Here is a 13790-nt window from a genome sequence, read left to right on the forward strand (position 1 = left end):
GTCATAAAACAATGTCGAACCCGTAAAGCCTGTTTTTGGCTCTCAAAATACGTTCGATTGCGCCCTCCTCAATCACCGATAGTATAGCGTGTGGCCTCCCATCCTTTTATTAATGAGACTAGGTAACAATTCCGAAACAAATTTACTTCTGAAGTCCTGAAAGCCATTAATTTCAAAATGAAATAATTGGATAGGTTCCGTTATTCGTCCATTGGAAGCCCTTAAGAACGGCAATTATCCAGAATACGTCTTGCGTCTACAAAAAACCTCAAAGATGACAAATCAATTTCATTTTTTTGTGAAAAACCGAAGTCGAAGCCAGAAAGGTTACAACGAATTCTTTAATTATATTAGATTTTGTGACATCAATCCTTTTTGACCCCTTTTTTGACCCCGATAATTTCATATTCGACCTGTAATTAACGAGACGAGGTAGCAAAAAGAAAAAAACAATAAAATTGCGAGTTTAAAATTTTTAATTTTTTTTTTGGAAAACAAATGTTTCCAAAAAAGTCATAAAAGCTATCAGCTATCTACTAATATTAGAATATCGGCTCATCTATTTTTGCATGAAAAGCAAATGAGACCAAAAACGACACTTAAAGACAATTGTAAAAAAGATCAATTAAATTCTTCGAGAAAGGGATGTGGAAGCCGTTTAAACGATAACATATCTTTCAAGATTTTAATATGTTCAATTGTGTCTTGTTTTGAACACCAATAATGTGATATGAGAACTCTCAATAATAGGATAAGGTGACAAAATTAGAAAACGTGAAAAACTGGCAAATATCTAAAAATATTTAAAAAAAATCTGTAATCTAATTGCATCAAAGCCAAAAAACAAAAACTTAAGGCTTTAAACAGCAATAGAGATTATATTTCAAATCAGTAGAAAGAAAAAGGATTCTTTCTTTGATGACACTAAGCTACAAATTTACCAAATTAAGGAAAAAAGTGGAGGAGAAATCCATTAAGCAAATATTTATTTAAAAATCAATTACTTTTGAAAACCATAACGACCATAAGCTTTCAAGTAAAAAACTAAATGCATTAGTTTGGAGCTTTTAAGAAAGCCAATTGGACCTATCACTCCTGAGTTTCGATTTAATATGTTCTGTTCTTTAGTTAATATAAAAAAGATCGTTTCTTTAAAAAAAAAAGACCGACTGGTTTCAATCCGAATTTTTTTTTGGATCGTAACAGTCCAAGATTGGTCCAAAACTAGCCCTGCTAATGCTTATTGCCCTTTAGGAACACTTAATTTTTTGAAAACTATAGACATAGATAATTTGTTAGTTAATAACTCAATAAAAAATTCTGCGTTTTTGTTAATCAACGAGTAAATTAACGAAAAATGGCAAAGTTTTAACTGCAGAGCAGTCTCAACAGAGGTTGAAGTAGGAAGAGCCTCGCTTGAGTGTACAAAAATTGTATTAGTGTTTTTTGGGGGGTGTACTTCAGTCAAATTTAATCAAAGTGGACGAAAGAAGCTTTTTTCGTGCTGTTTTTGATGAAAAGGGCTGAATTTTGAAATAATTAGCCCAAATGTTTGAGAGAAAAATTATAGTTCAAATCAATCAGCAATACTTTTTTGTTTGTCTTTAAAAATAAAATCAACAACACTATTCTTAATAATGTTAAAATATTTCAGCGAAATTGGCGAAATTTTAATAAAAAATTCCGGAAAATATGAACAAAATCAACTGAATTCACTCTATTTTCTCAAAAGTTTAAACCTCGATAACTCCCTATAAAAAAGAAAACAAGAAAAATCTTTTCAATTCCATATTCTATGCTGGACAAGCTTTCTAATGATACCAGTCTCAACTCTCTACGATGAATATATCAATCGGCAAAAATTGTCTGAACAAAAAAACCCATTTGAGTATATAGTTCCTCCCCCCTCAAGAGGGGTCGGAACAAGAATCTCATAGACAGGAATCCCCCCCTCCCCCAGTTATCAATGAAGCATTGAAGCCGATCATAATAAGATATAATGACATAAGATATAAGTATGTTACTGACTTTTTAATAGACCAATTTATGAGGAAATTTGAAAAATCACATTACACGGAGCAGTTTTGTTGATTTTATTAAGCAAATAATTAAACATAGCAAATGAAAGGACCCAGGTTGAGATCAATGGCAAAATCAAATCAAATTTATCCAGACCGAAGATGAACGCACGAGCGAATTGATGTTTTAATGGGTTGAAAATTTTGAAAATTTCAGTCCGGAAACATCGAAAAACGCACAAAAGTCTTTACATCAACCGTCTGGGATGGTCTGGACATACTGATTTCCATCTTTCACCTCAACCTGGGTGAAAGTTGCATTCCATTTAACAAACTCAATTTATGTAGAAATGGTCAGTTTGGCGATGAACAGAATTTAACTCTGAATATATGCGATGAACAAAACAGAATAGACGACAGATCCGATGAGATACACGAGGCCAAGTATTCTGTCAACACTCTGTTTCGACAATTTTGCAAACAATTCTTGTAGATTTTTCAAATTTATTTCAATTTGCCTCATTTTGCGCCATACTTCCATTCCTGGTCCTTCGTTCCGTCGCGGAATTCCACTGTTATTCCGCAAATTCGTAATGTTATTTAATTGAAATTCTGAGGTTGCGATGTTCGAATCTTCGTTAGCACATTTCTTAGTTTCCCAATTTACCGAAACCGTTGCCAGCAACAGTGAAAAACAGGACAAAACGATGCTCAGAAAGTAGTACGTGCAGATTAGAGGGAAAGTCTGGGACGTTTCAGGAACAAAATCCACGACTATCATCAAGTTCACACAAAGCGCAAGGGTTACTGTCACCCCAAAGCCGATTTTTTCGCCAGTGTTTCCGGGGATGAAAAAGGTGAGGCTACTTAGTGAAAGGAGAAAAGCGTTTGGTAAGATGAGATTCTGAACGTAGAATTTCGGAAGTCTTCTGTACACGAGGGTCAGAACTACAAATGAGAATCGTCCGTTGGTTGTGACTTCTGTCAAAGAATCACTGCACGATGCTCCTAGATCAAAGAACCAAAGACCGGTTAAAGAAGAAAACTAAGTAAATTGATGCGGAATATTGTTTATTAATTTCTTATTTTATGAACAGGCAAATTTTAAAAAAAATCAGAAACCCATTGTTAAATTTGACCAGAAGAGGCCGATGTAAATCTACGTTTGGATTTGAATATTAAAAAAATCAGATACAACAGAAACTATACATCCAGAAAAATTAAAAACCATAGAACAGGTCCACGAACTATCGCACGTTTCGTCTTCTGAAATTCAGCTAGGATATAAACAGTGAGGGGATCCTGTTAAGAAGACCAATCAAACTTATTTTAACTAAACAGAAGGTTATTTAGGATGAAGCAAGCGCTGCCTGCTTTCGGTCATTTTCGCTGATCCACTCTAGCAGATTATACAAAGTTTTCTGTTCAAAATAAGTTAAACTCTGAACACGAACAGACAAAACTTCTTGATGAAACTGATTGTTTTTTCAAACTCTTTACCAAACCGGACACCATTCGGTATGTTTACAATTACATTTTGTTGAAACTCCTACAAAAACTACATTCACAATCTGGGTGGAAAGCATAACCTGCTTCACAGTATTTCAATTAAGTGACAAAAAATTCGTTTATTTCTAAAATTGACAAAACTTGAAGTCAGTAGTACATTCTTTCTCTAAGTGGCATGAAAGTAATGTTTACGTGACTCTGCTGAAAATCACTGAGAACTTTTTGAGATATTAAGTCGAGATATTAAGTCAGAATTTTCGAGATATTAAGTCAGAATTTCCAATTAACTCCTGCGAGGTCACGTGACCGTGCTTAAAACAGGAAACGCGCACGTTTTAAAATGACGAAAGTCAATGGAACTCAATTTCTGGCTAAGTATGAATTTCTGGCACTACAGAAAACTTTAGACATTTTAAAAGGTGCACGCGAGTGTTTTAATAACTAGGCACTCTCACTTTCAGAATTTCAGCTAATTGGGCTGATCAGAGTTTTCTTTGAAACCGAGCACTATCTCCAATCCTGCTTTCATCCGCAAAATTAATTCGAGTTTAGTACAAAACGATTACTCGATCAAGCACGAAATCTTATGTTTCAATAGGAGATTTTACTTTTGTTGAAAAAACCGTTTTCGTTTCAAAAATGGGCAACGCTCGGTTTCAACTTACTAAATTAACCAACACTTCACTGAAAAACTTGAACTTCTATAAAGAAGGCATCCCGGGTCGAGGTAGTAGAATTATGACTCGCCAAAACGTCGTGTGGGGGCGTCATTCCAGTTCGTTAAATACACGGACCAGGAAGAAGTTATAGACCCGGTATTTCGATTAGTAAATCTGGTATTTCGCAACTGTGACCCGGTCTTTCAAGTCATAAACCTGACGTTTCGAATCATAAATAGTAATACCAGCCCGTACTTCGAATGATAATTCTTTATAATTTGAATCGACTATATCGATTCAATAATAAGATTTATAATCTGAATCGAATATAACTTGACGCTAAATATTTAGCGTCAAGCCTGGTAGTGTAAATTAATCAGCAATTGCCTAAATTGGGAAGCTAAGTGTTTCTGTTGTTTGACCAATATTATCGTGCAGTTTTTTTGAACCCGAATTAGTTTATATTTGTTGTGGACTTGGTTGAAAACGAGGGAAGCTTGTTTAAGTTATTTGAAAGGGAAATAACCTTTGCACCAACAGTTCAGTTTTTATTATTTCTTAATTCCCATTACTCTATATTCAGTTGCCTGCAAATTGATGCAGCTTGTATCAAATTTGGCTGGGCTGTTACAGATCACACAATACGGGATCTCTTTATGTATGCCAGTCAAATTTGACAAAAGATATAACAAATCGAAGGCAAAGATATATGCCTAAGACCTGTCTGTGCTATAAGTCTCAATTTAAAATAGTTGGGGGGCTGAAAGTATTTAATTTATAAAAGAGTAAATATAAAATTACAGCTTACTAATTACCAGTTGTGTAGTGGTGAAATGGAGGCGAGCTGCTGGGCGATCGTTCACTTGAGTGTTTCTTCAGTTACGTTATTTGTCGAAAAAGAAAGTTATAAAATTAAATCTGGAATTATTTGTCTAAGTTATTAAACAATTTTGTTCGACTATTTTATTGTTAAAGTGAAGTTAAATTTTGAGAAAAATGAAAGCAGTTGTCTGCTGCTTGCTTCTGGGAGTGATTTCTGTCTCTCTAATTTTATTCCGTCCCACTTCGCTGAGAGAAACAATTAATTCCTCTCAGCTCCGTTTGGGCCGATAGGGAGCGAATCACAAACTCACGTTCATAGTGAGGTGCTTCTTAATTTTCCTATTGGCCGAGAAGGCAAGAGAATTAACTCTTTTTTTATCTCACGGAGAAATTATTGAAACTCTGAAAGCTGAGAGCATCAATTATTGATCACGCAGGCGCCTGTTTTCTGCTTTTCCCTTCTTCTAAAACCGCAACAATTATGGTTTTCTTGGGGGCTTTTTATGAGACTCTATTGTCTTTTCCCCTGAAGCAATCTGCTTCATCTTTATTGAACTTGGGGGGAAAGATCTGCATTGCAACTGTCAAAAGCAGAAGTAATTTAAATCAAAAGAAACTGTGGTTTTACAGGCCGCCTACGTTCAACAACGTACATTTTCTATCCTGGATATAAGCGAGGAGATCCAGGCCTAAAGTTGTCTTATTTAAATTAGTCGAACTGAGTTGTTTAAATACTTGTCTACTGGTAGTCTTAACAAGCGTTAGTTTGTTTAGCGCGCGGCGAAAGAATGGTTAATTAGCGCCTAAATACGTTCGCTCTAATGCGCGATTTATTATCCGTTCATTTGTAACGGCTCTCGTAATACTACAGCTCACCCCGATTTTTAAGATAGAAAAGAAAATGATTAAAAAAAAGAAATATATTGCATCGTATATAATTTTTATGTCGCTTGAGACATATAAATGAGTTACTACAAGTTCAGACAGTTATGAAATTAATCGCAAAGGGCGACAATGGTATGCTATAAAATTAATCGCAAAGGGCGATAATGTTGTGCTGTATTATTCAAAAAATTCTGGGGGCAAAATGACTGGGCTTGGTACTGGACTGTTTCCGTCGTCCATGATATCAACAACTTCCACTACTTCATCTCCATCTTCATGCTTTTCTGTATTTGATAGTTCCTTGATTATCCTTTTTTGTTTTCGGTTCTTCTTCTTGAGTTTTGTCAATTCAGAGTTGAGTTGCTGCACTTTTTCAACCAGTTTTTTGTTCTCCTTTCCTAAATTCTGATTGGCTGTAGTGATTTCTAAATGTTTTCTTGCATAAACTTTGTTAATTTCTTTAACATTACTTTCCTCCGTTTTTTTACTTGCTGGGAGACGATGTACTGCCTCCGCCAATAGTCATCGCTTGTTACTTTCTCCTTTTCACTGTTCTGCATTTGTCATCTTTCAAATCTAATTTGTAGCTCCTGCAATTCGGTTTCTTTAACAAATAACTCCTGTCGGAACTTGGAATTCTCCGAAATTAGTGAAGCTTGGGTGACTTCTTCGATGGCGTCCGCAGGCGTCGGGAAGGCAGTTAAGTGGGCATAGGGGAAGTTGACATACGAGTCCAGCTGATTGTTTCTGGCGAGGTAAGTGTACTTTTGGGTATCTCTGTCTTTTATTCTCCAGACGTTTGTTGTTTCTGGTAATGAGAACTCTTTTAAAATAGGCAGGTTTTCAGTTTTCGCAAGAAATTCTTCGCCGGTTGAAATGTTCTGAACCTTAACTTTGTCAGAGATTCTGAACTTATTGGCTTGCATTTTAAAAGTGTACTTCAAGTTCGTCACAAATCTGGGGTTCATGGGATTTACAACGTTTTCCCTAATTTTCTGAATTTTCAAGCAATAGGGGATGTCCTTTCGCTCTTTGTCACTAATGAGGTCATCTATATTTGCCACTTTTCTTATCTTCTCTGCGTGACTGCTTTGTTGATTTCCTGGTGCTGGTCTCTTTCGGTCGACTATCCAATTGTTTTGCGGATCATATTGACTGGAAGTTGATGGAGGTGGAATGGTTGCAGTAACTTGTTGTGTGTTCTGCGATCTAAATGGAGGCTTTGAGAAAATAGGAGGCTGAGAAGAATGGATTTTTGTTTGTTCTTGTTGTGTTGTCATTTGTTAATGTTGACTGGGGATTACTAAGCTTGCGAGTGTGGGTCTGGCAGTCATTGTGAGCGTTTTCCTGTTAATGATCTAAAATATTTTGATTTTGGTTAGCCTGTGTCATCAATATCACACATTATGGCTTCTTTTCAAGATTGCAATTGTATTGCTAATATAAAAAAGTATTCTATTGTAAAAATTTTTTTGTAAGGTTTTGTTGCTAACTGCTTTACTTAAAAATTATAATGCTAAGTGCATTTGTTATTAAAGTTTGGTAGAAAAGTTTTTGTTTTGCTAAATGCAAAGTTGACTTTAATAAAGGGAGGGGGGTCAATAATTAAAAAAATTTTTATACTTATGCCAGGCGGGCAGCCCTGGCACAAGTACGTCTTTCTCCGCTGCCCGGAGGTGTGAGTCTTGGGGCGTGTGTCACACTAACACGGCTGCAACGACCCGTGCAGCTGGTGAGACAACCTTGCTGAGCTTGAAAGAAAGAGATTATTCGGTTCATTTTTTGAAAATTTCAGCTATCGTGTTAGTGTTCCACCGTATTCTGAATTATTTTGGTTCAAAAGCCAGGGGGGCAGGCTGGAGAAAGCGGAGGTAACCCCTTCCCGAGAAAAAGTTAAAAGGAAAAAAAACTTTTTAGAATCGAGTTGTTTTCGGTTTATTAAACAACGTCGTTTAAAAAATTTTTGCAAATGGGACATTTTGTCTGCTTATTTATACAGACTCGACAGAATCGGTGATCCTCATGTTGGGAAAAATGTGGGTGTTTTGTTACTCCTAATTCTGTTTTCATTTTTCTGCATAAATTGCATCGGAAGTAGGATGTGATTAGGACGGGAAGACAAGGTCGAAGACAGATGGGACATTTAGGATTTGGGTATCTTAAGGGGTATCTAAAAAGGGCCTTTCTGCAAGGAATACATACATAGTGGGGATTTTCTTTGGGGAATTGTTTGTGTAGTTTCTCTACAACAACGGTTTTTCGTGAACATATTGGGCAAATAATGTCCTTATGGGGATAGAGCCAACGAAAACCGTCTAACAGGGATTGTGAGAGACCCATTGAGTGATTGTTCTTTTATTTTTCTTAGACAAAAACAGGAAAACCTTTGAGAAATTGGAGTAGGATAAGATTAATGAGGAACGATATAGCAAGCAAGGTAATTAAGATTAGGATAAATATTTTTGTGGACAGGTCTAGATTGGTCATCTTCCGTATCCGGAGAAAATTTGGCCAATTGCGGAAAGGAGGTAGTAATTAATAAAAAGGGATATTGCCAATGCGCATAAGAGAACAAATAGAAGAATGAACAATATTATGGCGTGCATTTTGTCAATTCAATGAGTAGTGTAGGACTAGGGTGAACGAGGTGACTTGCTCCTGGTAAAAACTGAATTGAATGAGGGATATCGAGTGGATTAAAAACAGAAGCAGAAAAGGAATTAAGATTTTGGAAGTTCTTGGACGCAATAGAGACTAAGTGATTGTTCTTTCGCAATGGGGGCATAATTAAAAATCTTCTACGCAAAATTTACAAAAGTTGACGGGCTTATGATCACTGTGCTGAAACGTTTTTGCAATAGAGTATTGAAATCTTGTTTGTTTGCAAATATCACATTGAAACCAGTTAAAGATTGAAAAGATAACATTAAATTTAGAGCATTTTGGACAAAAATCATAGCCCATATCTTTTATAACATATTGGTAACAGAGCAGACACATTACGTGGGGGAGTTCGTTAGGGGGTTTTCGTGTAATTTCTTGAAAACAATTGTTTCGCGTCTGCAGCATAAACAAATTAATGAGACCTGTTTGGATTCAATAGTATTGGTTTCTTTGTCAATTGTATTCATTTTTGGAAGATTGTTATTGGAGGGGATTTTGGGACTGGTATGGTTGCAGGATTTGGTTGTTGATTATTTTGGGATTTTTTTGTTTGGTCTATTACTAATATAACTATTAACATCAAAAAATTGAGAGGAATACTTACAACAACGAGGAAAACGGTTAAAACGAAGGAGAAGGCTGCTGCAATAATCATGAGGGCCATTAATAAAAAATCAAGTACTCTGGGGATAAACATTTTGGATAATTTGTGAAGGTAGTTTTGAATTAAGGATTTTACCACGGGTTGTTTGGGTCAATTGTTTGTTTGCATAAGGGGCATTTAGTAGTTGTGAAGGTCATACACTGCAAACAAATTGATTGTTTTGGGTGAAAATCTCTGAAGTGACTGTGGCAGGTGGATAACTTTTTGACTTCTTGACAAGAATCACACTGGAAATAATGGCAATGACTGATTGTATAAATGGGAGTGACGCAAATGGGGCATTTAGGTTGGTTCCAATATTTAAATAATTCATTTCTACAAGGAATGCAAGCAAAATGGGGGGGCTGACCATTTGGGTTTTTGTGCAATTTTTTGAATTGACGGCAAGGGAGATAACAAACAGGGCATTCAACTTTAGGGGTTGTATCAATTTGAGGATGCTGAGACGATATTTCCAGAATGTTTCCCATTATAAGGACAAATCAGAAAGATCCGGGTATACGAGTTCTAATCCATGGTGTTCAAGTTCGTTGGGGATAGTTACATTTAAATTTTACTGAAGAGCGCCCAAGTTGACTGGGAAGTGCTCTTCGATATCGATGAGTGCGAGAAAGAATTCCCAGTGCATCATTCCCATGGTGACTCGAGTAGAACCCTCACATCCACGTTCGTAGTCACTATAATGTATGATTATACGGGGCTTTATTTGTGCAGTGGGAGTTTCAATGAATGATCTCTCGAGCGATTCTACTTTGACTAGTCGCTCACCAAAGTGGAACACCATTATAGGAGATCTAAATTAAAAGGGATTTTGGAACCATTTAAAGCTTGGGAAATATTTATGAAGAATGTCCAATAGGGGGAAGATGGTGTTAAGATGATGGTTCCATCAGTCCAAGTGTTTAAATATTCGAAATGGAGTATTAGTTGTGGTAAAACTCTGTTACTTTTTGTTGTCACAAATGATTTTTCAAAAAATTGAATTTGTATAAGGCAATTTTGGTATGGGAATATCATTGCTGTTTTTTAATTGTTAATTGTTTCCAATTCCTTAGTAATGAAATCGTTTTGAGAAGAATCACTTTTCGGCAATTCAAAATAAAGATTGTGAGGTACACAGTTTGGGTTTTCTAGAATAAAGAGGAAGAATTTCCAATGAACTGAGAGAGGATTAATACTTATTAAACAAATTTTTTCACTTTGGATTTCTTTGAGCGTTACTAGCATAGTAGGTACAGGAGTTGGGAATGCATCAAAAGATCGTTGAATTTTTTGTAACTCTACAAATTTATTGTTAACTGCAAATATCATAGTTTAGAATGATACCTAAGCAATGTAGATTGGATGTTGTACTTGAAACACCGAGTTCTCTTTGAATGCTAGAAAAATGGTGAATTCGGCGAACTGAGGATGAGTAATGAAAATAGTTAAAAGTCTGAAAATATTTGTCATGGGTTTTTTTGCGAAAGTCATTATACTTATAGCGGAAACATAGTATACGGCTAATAGCTCAAAATTTTGGTTTCCGATTCTGATTTGTAAGTTTCTATTAGTTAAATGAATCATGTTGCTGATCTAGCTCAGTTGGCAGACTATTAGGGTCGAATTGTGCTAAATACACGAAATAAGTCCAATACAACGAATGAGGGGTTAAAATCACAGTATCCTTTTCCCAAGTGTCCCAAAACTCAAAATTTATAACGATTTGAGGGAAAATGTCTCCGTGATTTTCTTCAAAAGTTTTCTTTATTTGATAAATTGTAACGAGTCTATCTTGAAACAAAAAGTACATTAATGGAAGCGTTTTAGTTGTTAATTAACTCATTGTTCTTCATTTCAAAACTATGTATAAAAGTATGTAAATGTAAAAAAGGATAAAAAAGGGTGTGTCAATTATTTCTGAAAAGAGGATTATTGACAACGATTGATATTTATAGATAATATATCAATCGGATTCACTGAAGCAAAATCGGAGTAGGGGAAGAGTGCAGGCAACAGTTAGATAGACATAGTTGCGATTACATAGTTGAAAATGGATTATAAGGAATAAAAAGCAAGAAAGGAATCCACACATGTCTCTTACAGGAAAAGTCAAAGTCCAATAATATTTTTCTTCAGACGCTTTGAAACAATTTTGTATTCGACTCCAATGTTTACAAAAGTAATTGTGTCATCGATCAGGGCTCTTAACAATGAGAAGTATTGAAAATTTGAATGCGGTACGTCCAAGTCTATAATGTCACTGAAGTAGAAAGATGCAACTCTAATAGTTACAGTAGTTTTTAAATCGGAAATACTTGATAATAATATTTGTCCGGTGTATTGTCCAAATCGAATGAATAAAGCGTTAGGCTGTTTTATGAATTTGGGTTGCATAATATAGCATCCTTGAGGTGTATCTAAACAAGATATCAATTAGCAGCCTGGATTTATAGAGTCTAATACAAATATTTTTTTTTATTTTTGAGACAAATTATTTTTTTATGAAAAAGATGATTTTTTTATTAACAGCTTTAAGGAGGTGCCACCACACTTCGAATGGTTGCATCATTTTGTGGTTGTGGTTGATGTGACGCCAGATTTGGGTATTCAACTTTATTATTTTCTGTATGACAATGCTCGTCAATTTTATTTTCCCTTGGTTGATCCTCAACGCATTTGTAAGTTTTTTCTATTGTGCTGTAAGGTTGATAATTACTAAGCGGTAAAAAATGATTGTTGTTCTGTGGGGCCGACGGTCTGATTTCGTTAGAGAATACCGGTGTAAAGAACGATAAGATACAAAGATTATATGTTGCTCCTAATAGAATTTTCCAAAAACCCATTGTTTTGTTGGATATTTTGTGGATTTCGAACGCTCTTATGATTGTTACGATTACATCAGTTAAGAATTTTATGCACAAGAAACAAGCAAAATAAATTCCAATTTTTTCCAGATAAAAAGTGATGATTCCAAAAGCGCCTCTGAACTGCTCTGTAAAAAATGTAGGTGAAAGAAGAGAATCTAGATAAATTTGTCTGTTAATTCCCATTGCCGACGCATAGATATCTTTTTGAGAATAGTCTATGCTTCTTCCTTCTAGAACTTCTCATGAAATTTTTGTCAAAACAGATTTTGAAGCTTCCGAAATCAAGATATTGTCCCAAAACGATTTAAGTTGATTTGGTGTGTAAATTCCGGCACGTTGCGATTCGTAACCGGTAAATTTTTGGAATAGAACTAATAACTCTTGAAGAGAATATTTTTGGCGGTTATAAAGGAACAGGTGCTGGCATCAAATGGTACCATGAATTTTCATTATCAATATCTAATTGGTAGGCATTTTTGTAGCCTCCAACACAATCTACTTCATTTGCGAAAGGGTAGGTTTGTCGAGTAATTGGGTCGACGAACATTGTCCTACCATCATAATGAATAGGAATCCTATCATAACACTGTTCAAGAACCTGAAGTGGTGAGTTTCGTTTTGGACTGTGGTACAGCCAACCTATGCTACCATCTGTCTCTAAGAACATCAAGCGGTTGCCGGTTAACATATATCCAGCTAAAAGATTGTTTTGGATAGCCTGCATTAGTATCATTTGTTTTTGAGTTCGGTCAAGTTCGCATTGTTCTATGACCAAACCTTTCCATGCTTGTTTTATTTGCATGTAATTATGATATATGACAAAATCCATTTTTACCGCAAGGTTAAGATCACAGTCTAACTTGTCTTTGTCTAAGTGTTCCCATGCAACAAAACCATTGTCGGATGTTCGGATCTGTTCATCTGAAGGCTTCCTATTAAACCCATTTACACTTAGGCTATTGTCAGGTTCAACACGAAGTTTATGAAAAAACTGTTGAGTTTTTGTTTTATAAGGTTTGCCAGTCTTCATATTAAATCCGCCTTTATAAGAAACATATAAGGAATCTAAATTTGTTCTGTAAATAAATTCTGGTTTTCCACACACCTTTTCTTTTTCGTCAATTACTCTAATTTTTATGTCCATTTCAGCAGGAGAATACGTTCCTGGTCTTTCATAGGGCGTCTCCGATTTTTCATCACTCACTATGAAATACTGTACGTTACCAAGTTCGTTTTCATGTTTTAGCATTTTTGCGTTTTGTGAAAATCTTTTAGTAACTATACAATTTTCCGGTGCCTCCCAATTGTATGCAAAGGGGTCGAGTGATGTCGAATGACAACCTCCTTCTGAGAGGGCACAAGGAAGTTTTAGTCCTTGACTGTTATAGACAGTTCTGTCATTAAGATCAATATCGAGTACAGTTTCTTGCATCAGGGTTTCAAAAGAGAAATGTTTAATTTGACCACGATTATCACAAGATGTTGATGATTCACCTTCAAGATCAACTCCCTGGTTTTTATAGGAGACAGTTATTATTCCATGTTTTATGTCAATTTCCATGTCATCATCGTCAAATTCGGTAACAGTAATTTTTCCAGTTTTATTAGCATTTAGGCATTGTTCGGGTGAAACAATAATATCGTATGTTATTATTGGAGCGTTGTGTACAATTGATGAATGGGAAAACATACAACAATCATAACGAATGAGCATTGCAGT

The 13790-nt window shown here is 35.5% G+C and overlaps 1 protein-coding gene across 1 annotated transcript in view; it reads right to left on the bottom strand.

The window, feature by feature from the left end:
• Positions 1–2356: 2356 nt before the first annotated feature.
• Positions 2357–13790, bottom strand: part of LOC142335002 (neuronal acetylcholine receptor subunit alpha-6-like) — a 45426-nt gene continuing 33992 nt past the window's right edge. Inside the window, exon 4 of the mRNA XM_075383330.1 lies at positions 2357–3026. Within this exon, the coding sequence (XP_075239445.1) occupies positions 2395–3026 (632 nt within the window). The 3' untranslated portion in view covers positions 2357–2394. The remainder of the gene's footprint in view (positions 3027–13790) is intronic.

Source organism: Convolutriloba macropyga, chromosome 2, assembly GCF_964194025.1.
Source record: "Convolutriloba macropyga chromosome 2, txConMacr16.3, whole genome shotgun sequence".
In the NCBI taxonomy this organism is placed as follows: Eukaryota; Metazoa; Xenacoelomorpha; order Acoela; family Convolutidae; genus Convolutriloba; species Convolutriloba macropyga.